We start from the raw sequence: 11,563 nt of genomic DNA on the forward strand, positions 1-11,563 counted from the left end.
CTAACCAAGCATTCAGCAGCAGGAAAGAGTTTCCAGCTTTGATATTTAAAGGGATCATCATCAACAACTTGCAGCTGACATGGTTCCTCAGTTTGACTGGCTCTGTGTAACTTTCTGCATTTCTTGCAGCTTTCTAAACTTGTGTAAAGTGTGTGTTGGTGCAAGTGGAGTGGGACAGAGCTAACATTTCCCAGTTCACCGTCCATTGCTGCATCCAAAACGTCACAGAGGCTCTCTCCTCCAGGAGAAGATAGGACGAGCACGCATGTGGCTTTGGCAGGATAGCGGTCTTCCCCATGGTGCAGGATGCCATTGATTGCACACACGTGGCTTTGTGGGCATCGTCTACCAATCCTGAGATTTTCCCTAACCGCAAAGCCTACCACTCATTTAATGGGTAGTTGTTGTGCGACCACGTGATGGTGAATGCCCACTAATCCTGGCAGCAGTCATGATGCCTTCAACCTGCGCCAGTCCAGTGTGCCAGCAATCTTCCAGCCACCACTTGAAACCCCAGGTTGGCTGCTCGGAGAAAAGAGCTATCCACTCTGCACCTGGCTGATGACTCCCCTCCGCAACCCCACCACTCGTGCCTAGCACTCATATAATGAGAGCCATGCTGCCACCAGGAGCATCATCGAGTAGACCATCGGGGTGGTCAAGCAATGGTTCCACTGCCTTTGCCGCATGGGAGGAGCCCACCAGTACTCACCGGAGCGGGTGTCCCATTTCATGGTGGCCTGCTGCATTCTTCACAACTTGGCCATCATGAGGATTTGCTACTCGGGATGGCAGGACCACCTCAGAAAGAGGACAACGAGGGAGAGAGGAGGCAGACAGCAAATTCCTGTTCTGGACGGGCTGTCCGTGAACGCCTCATCAGAGTCCAATTCCAGTGAATGAAATCCCAGATCCCCGTTGCTCACCACTTCCCCATCATACCATCCCTCTGTCATGGAACATCACAGCTTTCTCCAGGGCACAAAGCTGAAAAGAGAACCACCACAAAATGCACATTGCAAACACAAATCATAAATTTATCAGAATCCAATCAACATTTCAATATCAATGAATCACTCTTATGTTTTCCCTTAATGCCTGTTGTTCATGTGCCTTTACCTCTGTTAGAAACAAAAAATGCCTAAAAATGTGTATGGTTATGCGATCAAATGTGCAACATGAAAAAATGCTGCGTTTAAACTCTAATATTTGAATTAAGATGAAAAGTCTCTACGGACCAGATGGATGCTTAGACATGCTAATGTCTTGGTTCTGTGGATGGTATTGCTTCTTTGTACTATATACAATCTCCCTGTTGCTAAGTGATTATTTGTTATTTTTAAGTTAAGACTTGAGCCTTGTTTATGTATTTTATATATAATGCTACGGTAGGATTCGAAGTTTGCTGAACAGAACTCTCCCCTTCACTTAAAGGACACAGCCTCTGCTATTCTTTAAGTTAGGGCCACTGGGTAACCAGTGACGGTTTCGGCCAGGCCAGCGGCCTGGCACCCAAGAGGGGATGCCAGGCTGCCTGTTGGCGGTCCGGCCGAACCCGGGGGCATAAGATGGTGGCCGCGGCAGTAGGTCTTCCCCTTTAATGGCAGCTGCACCACCATTTTAGAAACACAGTGCACCAACAGAAAAAGCTGTCGGTGGTACCAAGCAGCAGAAGCAAGAGTTTCTGCACGGAATTATGTGTTTGGGGAGGGGGGGCATATCAGCGGTGCATGCTCTCATGATGCACTTCGGATGGATCGGCAGCAGCGGAGCGGTTGAGGGGGTGTGGGTCATCGCCAGGATACCGCAGGAGCAGAATTTTCAAAATGGTGGCCATTCGACTAAAAATCGGCGGCCATTGCACTCCGCAGCGTGGCTGCCGCTTTGCGGCGGTAACAGGCCTTAAGGGAAGGGGCAATTTTGGCCCTTATCTACCCTGTCAATCCCCTTCAGCATCTTATACTGTTATGTACGTAACCCTTGGAAACCTGTATCACACCACCAACAGGTTCTAAGTCGGCTAGATCGCGTGGGACTCAGGTTGAAACGCTCGAAGTGTGTTTTCCTGGCACAGGAGGTCGAGTTCTTAGGAAGAAGAATCGTGTCAGACAGCATCAGACCCACCGACTCCAAGGTGGAGGCCATCAAGAACGCGCTGAGACCACAGAACGTGACGGAGCTGCGGTCGTTCCTGCGACTCCTCAACTATTTCTGTAATTTCCTACCCGGGTTAAGCACCTTGCTAGCACCCCTACATGTGCTACTGCGCAAGGGAGACAACTGGGAATGGGGGAAATCACAAGAGGCTGCTTTTGAGAAAGCCAGAAATCTGTTATATTCCAACAAACTGCTTGTACTGTATAACCCATGTAAACGATTAGAACTAGCTTGCGACGCATCGTCATACCGGGCCGGGTGTGTGTTATAACATGCTAACGAATCGGGAACTTTGCAACCGGTCGCCTATGCGTCCAGGAGTTTGTCCAAGGCTGAAAGGGCTTACAGCATGATTGAAAAAGAAGCTCTGCGTGCGTTTACGGGGTAAAAAAAATGCACCAGTATCTGTTTGATCTCAAGTTTGAGCTAGAAACTGACCATAAGCCGCTCATATTGCTATTCTCAGAGAGCAAAGGGATTAACACCAATGCCTCTGCCTGCATCCAAAGATGGGCGCTCATGCTGTCGGCATACAACGATGTAATCCTCCACAGACCAGACACAGAGAACTGCGCTGATGCTCTCAGTCAGCTACCATTGCCCACCACTGGGGTGGAAATGGCACAGCCTGCAGACTTGCTCTTGGTGATGGATGCATTCGAAAATGAAAAGTCACCTGTTATGGCCCGCCAGATCAGGACCTGGACCAGCCAGGATCCCAGCGGAGATGCAGGAAGAGATCAAGCCGTTCCAGAGGCACAAAGACGAAATGTTCATACAGGCGGACTGTCTTTTGTGGGATAATTGCGTGGTTTTGCCTAAGAAAGGCAGGGAAACGTTCATACGCGACCTACACAGCACCCACCCAGGCATAGTAATGATGAAAGCTATAGCCAGATCCCATGTGTGGTGGCCTGGCATCGACTCAGACTTAGAGTCATGCGTGCACCAATGCAACACTTGATCTCAACTGAGCAATGCACCCAGGGAGGCATCGCTAAATTTGTGGCCATGGCCCTCCAAACCGTGGTCTAGGATCCACGTTGACTTTGCGGGCCCATTCCTAGGCAAGATGTTCTTTGTTGTTGTAGATGCTTATTCAAAATGGATTGCATGTGTAATAATATCTGTAAGCACGTCCACCACCACCATCGAAAGCCTACGAGCTATGTTTGCCACACACGGCCTGCCGGATGTCCTTGTCAGCGACAATGGGCCGTGTTTCACCAGTGTTGAATTCAAGGAATTCATGACCCACAATGGGATCAAGCACGTCACACTTGCCCCGTTCAAGCCTGCATCCAACGGCCAGGCAGAACGGGCAGTCCAAACCATCAAGCAAAGCTTGAAATGTGTGTCGGAAGGCTCCCTGCAGACCCGCCTGTCCCGAGTCCTGCTCAGCTACTGCACCAAACCCCACTCGCTCACCGGCGTTCCCCCAGCCGAGTTGCTCATGAAAAGGGTGCTCAAAACAAGGCTCTCTCTTGTCCACCCTGATCTCCATGATCACGTCGAGGACATGCGACATCAACAAAGCATGTACCATGATCGCGCAAACTTGTCACGTGATATTGAAGTCAATGACCCTGTATTTGCACTCAACTATGGACATGGTCCCAAATGGTTTGCTGGCACGGTCATAGCCAAAGAAGGGAGTAGGATGTTTCAGGCCAAATTGGCCAATGGATTAACGTACAGAAAACATTTGGACCAAACCAAGTTGCAGTTCACAAACAGCCACGAGCAACCCGAAGAGAACACCACCAACTTCGACCCTCCAACACACACACAAGTGGCAACTGACATCATGGTTGACCACAAAGCTGAACTCACTACCCCCAGCAGCCTGGCAAGGCCAGCTGCCCAGCAGCCCAGCGAAGAACCAACCAACTCACCCACACCTGCATTTGTACCGAGACGATCGACAAGGGAACGAAACGCCCCAGATCGTCTCACCCTGTAAATAAGTGTACTGTTGACTTTGGGAGGGAGTGATGTTATATATGTAACCCTTGGTAACCTGTATCATACCACCACCAGAAGGCCTACCTGTTGGAGTCCCAAGGGATCCCAGCATCCCTTGGGAGTACTGTATATAAGAAGGCCTCCCACACTGTACCAGCACTCTGGAGTTTAATTAAAGGAGCTAAGGTCACACTTAAATCATTGCATACAGTATTCAGTCGTATCACTTTATTATGAGCGTAACATATATGTTTCAATGAGATTACCTCTCATTCTTCTAAACTCTAGAGCATATAGGCCCAATCTACTCAATCTCTCCTCATACTATAATCCTCTCATTCTAGACATCGATCTAATGTACCTTTGTTGCACTGCCTCTAAGGCAAGTTTATACATTCTCATATAAGGAGACCAACTGTACACAGTACTCCAGGTGTGATCTCATAAGAACATAAGAAATAGGAGCAGGAGCAGGCCATTTGGCCCCTCGAGCCTGCTCCGCCATTCAATAAGATCATAGCTAATCTGAACATGGGCTCAGCTCCACTTCCCTGCCCGCTCCCCTTATTCCCTCATATGCTATGCATGACTGATATTCAACTTACTTCGGGAGATCAGGAGAACCTGAGTGCACAACCATCACCTGCTTCACAATCAGGCGAGTAATGCCCATCTCCATGAAGGAAGCATTCTTTCCAAAGGGAAAACGTGAATGATTGATAGTACAATAAAGTTCCCAGACCGGCAGAGTGGCTCATTAGGATACCACATACTACACCACAGAATGGCAGACCATAGGCTAGCATCTCTGTTCCTCCACAGGATCTGTGCAGTGCCTCCCATGGAGAATTAGAGCAGATCAGAGTAGTGTTAGCAGGCCATAGCCTATTCTGCATGTGTGATGTCGGGTGAACTTTACTATTGAGCAACACAGCCGTGGAACACCAGTGAATAGAACTCACTCAGATAATGTTTTTTTTAACCTGTCATCTGGTTCTATTGTTTTATCCAGGATGAATTTGTACTGGAATCCTGAGCAGCCACCTCCTTCCACTTGTACCCTCAGGAACTCATCCTTTTCCAAAATCTTCTGTAGGCGCTGTAACACAGATATTTAAATGGACTTAAAAATGTTATCATTTTTTTATAAGCATCATAAAAGTTGCTATAAATACAGTGACCTGGTTAGAACATCTCCAGCTCATGAAATATCTTGCTAACTGAATACAGATTATATCACATCACAGTGTGGGAAATTGCTTGTGTTGTGGGTTTGGTCACTGCCTGTGACCAGGGCTAGAATCCACCGCAGACCGATGAAAAGAAAGTCACTTCCTCCTCTTTCCTCATGAAGGTTAATGAGTTAGGGAGGGGTCTCAACCAAATCTGAGACACAGCACAAAGCTGCTCATAATTCTGTACTAATTGGTAAACTCACGCAGAGATACTATAAGCATGAAACGTTACACTGGTTAGGAGAGAGATGTTAGTCTATATCTGGGAGACTGATTTCCTCTACTAATTTAGCAAACTTCATAGTTAGGAACTCCTTATTGGTATCCCGTTAGTATATTCAACACTCCCAAAAGCAGCTCCATGTAATTTGTAACTAACAGTGGTAAACCACACCATCTTACTCTCTTTACCTTAACACAGCTGTCACTGATGGACACAGTGTCCTGGGATTTTGATTCAGTTTCTTGACCAGCTGAGAAGCACCTTCTTGTTATTCGTGAAGCTAGCAATTCCCTGTGGGCCACAAAGTGAGTTGTCTTGGCCAATAACACAGGCTGGCTCTGCAAACAAATGGACAAACACGGCACCCTATTGAAAAACATAAGAACGAAAAATGTCAGTTGGCAAAAAGGTGGGCAAACTAAGAGACAGAATGACCTGGCTTGTGCACGTGAGCAAATTGGAAAAAAACTGCAATGCTTAAAAGAAAGAAGTACTTTTGGAGTGTAGTCGCTGTTTTAATATGGGAAACACGGCAGCCAATTTGCGCACAGCAAGCTCCCACAAGCAGCAATGTGATAATGACCAGATAATCTGTTTTTTTTTTGTTATGTTGATTGAGGAATAAATATTGGCCAGGACTCCGGGGATAACTCCCCTACTCTTCTTTGAAATAGTGCGATGAGATCTTTTACGTCCACCTGAGAGAGCAGACAAGGCCCCGTTTCGGATACCCACAAAAGTTCGTCACCATCCTCCACCTGCTCCACGACGACATGCAGGCCCTGCTGCTTACCAACGGATCCATTACAGACCCAATCCACCTCCAGACCGGAGGCAAACAGGGCTGCGTCATCGCCCCAATCCTCTTTTCAATCCTCCTCGTTACCATGCTCCACCTCACAGTCAACAAGATCCCCGCTGGAGTGGAACTAAACCACAAAACCAGTGTTACAAAAGAAGATAAGAATTAGGAACAGGAGTAGGCCATCTAGCCCCTCGAGCCTGCTCCACCATTCAACAAGATCATGGCTGATCTGGCCGTGGACTCAGCTCCACTTACCCGCCCGCTCCCCATAACTCTTAATTCCCTTATTGGTCAAAAATCTATCGATCTGTGATTTGAATATATTCAATGAGCTAGCCTCAACTGCTTCCTTGGGCAGAGAATTCCACAGATTCACAACCCTCTGGGAGAAGAAATTCCTTCTCAACTCGGTTTTAAATTGGCTCCCTCGTATTTTGAGGCTGTGCCCCCGAGTTCTAGTCTCCCCTACCAGTGGAAACAACTTCTCTGCCTCTATCTTGTCTATCCCTTTCATTATTTTAAATGTTTCTATAAGATTCCCCCCTCATCCTTCTGAACTCCAACGAGTAAAGACCCAGTCTACTCAATCTATTATCATAAGGTAACCCTCTCATCTCCGGAATCAGCCTAGTGAATCGTCTCTGTACCCCCTCCAAGGCTAGTATATCCTTCCTTAAGTAAGGTGACCAAAACTCACGCAGTACTCCAGGTGCGGCCTCACCAATCCCCGATACAGTTGCAGCAGGACCTCCCTGCTTTTGTACTCCATCCCTCTCGCAATGAAGGCCAACATTCCATTCACCTTCCTGATTACCTGCTGCACCTGCAAACTAACCTTTTGGGATTCATGCACAAGGACCCCCAGGTCCCTCTGCACCACAGCATGTTGTAATTTCTCCCCATTCAAATAATATTCCCTTTTACTGTTTTTTTTTCCAAGGTGGATGACCTCACATTTTCCAACATTGTATTCCATCTGCCAAACCTTAGCCCATTCGCTTAACCTATCCAAATCTCTTTGCAGCCTCTCTGTGTCCTCTACACAACCCGCTTTCCCACTAATCTTTGTGTCATCTGCAAATTTTGTTCCACTACACTCTGTCCCCTCTTCCAGGTCATCTATGTATATTGTAAACAGTTGTGGTCCCAGCACCGATCCCTGTGGCACACCACTAACCACCGATTTCCAACCCAAAAAGGACCCATTTATCCCGACTCTCTGCTTTCTGTTCGCCAGCCAATTCTCTATCCATGCTAATTCTTTTCCTCTGACTCCGCGTACCTCTATCTTCTGCAGTAACCTTTTGTGTGGCACCTTATCGAATGCCTTTTGGAAATCTAAATACACCACATCCATCGGTACACCTCTATCCACCATGCTCATTATATCCTCAAAGAATTCCAGTAAATTAATTAAACATGATTTCCCCTTCATGAATCCATGTTGTATCTGCTTGATTGCACTATTCCTATCTAGATGTCCCGCTATTTCTTCCTTAATGATAGCTTCAAGCATTTTCCCCACTACAGATGTTAAACTAACCGGCCTATAGTTACCTGCCTTTGTCTGCCCCCTTTTTTTAAACAGAGGCATTACATTAGCTGCTTTCCAATCTGCTGGTACCTCCCCAGAGTCCAGAGAATTTTGGTAGATTATAGCGAATGCATCTGCTATAACTTCCGCCATCTCTTTTAATACCCTGGGATGCATTTCATCAGGACCAGGGGACTTGTCTACCTTGAGTCCCATTAGCCTGTCCAGCACTACCCCCTAGTAATAGTGATTATCTCAAGGTCCTCCCTTCCCACATTCCCATGACCAGCAATTTTTGGCATGGTTTTTGTGTCTTCCACTGTGAAGACCGAAGCAAAATAATTGTTTAAGGTCTCAGCCATTTCCACATTTCCCATTATTAAATCCCTCTTCTCATCTTCTAAGGGACCAACATTTACTTTAGTCACTCTTTTCCGTTTTATATATCGGTAAAAGCTTTTACTATCTGTTTTTATGTTTTGCGCAAGTTTACTTTCGTAATCTATCTTTCCTTTCTTTATTGCTTTCTTAGTCATTCTTTGCTGTCGTTTAAAATGTTCCCAATCTTCTAGTTTCCCACTAATCTTGGAAACCTTATACGCATTGGTTTTTAATTTGATACTCTCCTTTATTTCCTTGGTTATCCATGGCTGGTTATCCCTTCTCTTACCGCCCTTCTTTTTCACTGGAATATATTTTTATTGAGCACTATGAAAGAGCTCCTTAAAAGTCCTCCATTGTTCCTCAATTGTGCCACCGTTTAGTCTGTGTTTCCAGTCTACTTTAGCCAACTCTGCCCTCATCCCACTGTAGTCCCCTTTGTTTAAGCATAGTACACTCGCGTGTTCAATCTTCGCCGTCTCCAGGCCTAGTCCTAGACCACCCCAACCTCTGTCGTCGAGCTACAATAAGCGGACAACGCCTGCGTCTGCACACATACAGAGCCTGAACTCCAGGACATAGTCGACATATTTACTGAAAGCATGGGCCTTATGATAAACATCTGAAAGACAAAGGTCCTCCACCAGCCTGTCCTCGCCGCACAGCACTGTCCCCCAGTCATCAAGATCCATGGCGCGGCCCTGGACAACGTGGACCATTTCCCATACCTCGGGAGCCTCTTATCAACAAGAGCAGACATTGACGACAAGATTCAACACCGCCTCCAGTGCGCCAGTGCAGCCTTCGGCCGCCTGAGGAAAAGAGTACTTGAAGACCAGGCCCTCAAGACTGCCACCAAGCTCATGGTCTACAGGTATCTGTATTAATACCTGCCCTCCTGTATGGCTTAGAGACATGTACCATGTACAGTAGACACCTCAAGTCTCTGGAGAAATACCACCAACGATGTCGCCACAAGATCCTACAAATCCCCTGGGAGGACAGATGCACCAACATTAGCGCCCTCAACCAGCCAACATCCCCAGCATTGAAGCACTGACCGCACTTGATCAGCTCCGCTGGGCAGGCCACATTGTCTGCAGGCCAGACACGAGACTCCCAAAGCAAGCGCTCTACTCGGAACTCCTTCACGGCAAATGAGCCAAGGTGGGCAGAGGAAATGTAACAAGGACACTCTCAAAGCCTCCCTGATAAAGTGTAACATCCCCACTGACACCTGGGAATTCCTGGCCAAAGACCGACCTAAGTGGAGGAAGTGCATCCAGGAGGGCGCTGAGCACCTCGAGTCTCATCACCGAGAGCATGCAGAAAACAAGCGCAGGCAGCGGCAAGAGTGTGCGGCAAACCTGTCCCACCCACCCTGTCCCTCAACGACTACCTGTCCCACCTGTGACAGGGAATGCTGTTCTCGTATTGAACTGTTCAGCCACCTAAGGACTCAGTGTAAGAGTGGGAGCAAGTCTTCCTCGATTCCGAGGGACTGCCAATGATGATGATGATTAACGTCTCATCTGAAAGACGGCACCTCTGACAGTGCAGCACTCCCTCAGCAGTGAACTGGAGTATCAGCCTAGATTATGTGCTCAAGTCTCTAGAGTGGGGCCTTGAACCCACAACCTTCTGACTCAGAGGCGAGTGTGCTACTCACTGAGCCACAGCTGACACATAACGCGAAAGAGCCCAGTAAGTCAAATTCCACTATGCTTTGGTCCCAATTAGAAGAATCCAATGCAAATACTTGTCAACGTGGACGCGAGGACTCAGGGCAGTGTCAGAGCTGCTTTTCTGAGATTGGGGCAGCGCACATTGTAGGGACAGAGGAAGAAGCTACACTCCATCTAACCAAAAATATACTTGATCATGCTTACTGGATGCTGAAAGTGGAAAGTGTTCTGCTCACGATTATAACAAGCACTAAAAATGACAATTGGAATTCAGACTGATTTGAAAATCTTGCTTAAACAATGAACCATGAGAAATGGCCCTGAATTAACTTGTCATTAACCCCAGGATGCATCAGCAAGCTCTCTGCACATATTCATTCTGCTCCCACACCATTAGACTCTGACAGCGACACATCCTCTGATTACATCAGCATTTCAGTATTAAGGAATTGATAGGAACTGCATGGGATCAGTGGCTAAAGAGTTTGTTCCAACTGAGTGTGTGACCTTGATGCCTTGCTCATTTTAACATGCAAGTCAGGGGTGAAAGAGAGAAAGACTTGTATTTGTATAGTGTCTTTCAAAGCACTTTGCAGCCAAAAAAGCATTTTCAATGAGCAATCACTATTGTTTTGTTGGTAGACACTGTCGTCAATTTTCACCCGGCACAGAAGGAGGCCATTTGGCCCATTGTGTCTATACCGGCCGACCAAGAGCTATCCAGCCTAATCCCACTTTCCAGCTCTTGGTCAGTAGCCTTGTAAGTTACGACACTGCTAATGCATATCCAAGTACTTTTAAAATGTGACAAGGGTTTTTTGCCTCTTCCACTCTTTCAGGCAGTTAATTCCAGACTCCCATCACCCTCTGGGTGAAAAGCTCTCTCATTTCCCCTCTAATCCTTCTACCTTTAAATCTGCCCCCTGGTTACTTGACTCTCTGCTAAGGGGAATAGGTCCCTCCTATCCACTCTATCTGGGCCCTTCATAATTTCATGCACTTCACTTAAATCTCCTCTCAGGCTCCTCTGTTCCAAAAAAAACAACCCCAGACTATCCAATCTTTCCTCATAGCTAAAATGTATCTAAAGAATATAATCGCCAGTGTTTTTATTCTGTCACTTCAGAGCTGATGGAGAGGTAGCTGTCCCAGTGATGCAGGCTCATCCACAAGAGTCCTATGTGAACATGACCTGTTTGGAGGGCGCTGATCCGACTTAACTACAAATGACAAGCAAGAGGCTTTTCACAGTTACCGTTGCTCACCTTCTCCAGCAAAGCTCAACAGCAGCTGACAACAGGCCTTTCCTCATCAGCCCGGCTGCTGTCATCTTGCCCCTGGGTAACCAAGGCGACCCCTTGGGGTGGGATCATATCCCCAGCCCCTCCCCAGCACCACATAAAAAAAAATTACTGGCTTTTTCCCCCCTGTGGCCACCAGCGGTCCCTAGAGAGACCACTGGCTAGGCTGCTGCAGAGCTGGAGAAACTAGTTGGAATGTGCATATTTAAATTGGCCAATGCTTGTCGCCAGGGATGCCGATAAACAGTGAGGACCAATATCGTGGTGGCCATACTGA

General features: G+C 47.2%; 1 protein-coding gene across 1 annotated transcript in view; it reads right to left on the reverse strand.

Annotated features, from left to right (window-relative positions):
- LOC139262787 (iron-sulfur cluster assembly 2 homolog, mitochondrial-like) overlaps positions 1–11,315 on the reverse strand; it is a 62,066-nt gene extending 50,751 nt beyond the window's left edge. The window contains exons 1-3 of the mRNA XM_070877938.1: positions 11,251–11,315; positions 5,769–5,946; positions 5,085–5,221 (exon numbers count right to left, since the gene is read on the reverse strand). Of these exons, the coding sequence (XP_070734039.1) occupies positions 5,085–5,221; positions 5,769–5,946; positions 11,251–11,315 (380 nt within the window). The remainder of the gene's footprint in view (positions 1–5,084; positions 5,222–5,768; positions 5,947–11,250) is intronic.
- Between the last annotated feature and the right edge of the window lie 248 nt (positions 11,316–11,563).

The sequence above is a fragment of the Pristiophorus japonicus genome, chromosome 4, assembly GCF_044704955.1.
Source record: "Pristiophorus japonicus isolate sPriJap1 chromosome 4, sPriJap1.hap1, whole genome shotgun sequence".
Classification (NCBI taxonomy): domain Eukaryota; kingdom Metazoa; phylum Chordata; class Chondrichthyes; family Pristiophoridae; genus Pristiophorus; species Pristiophorus japonicus.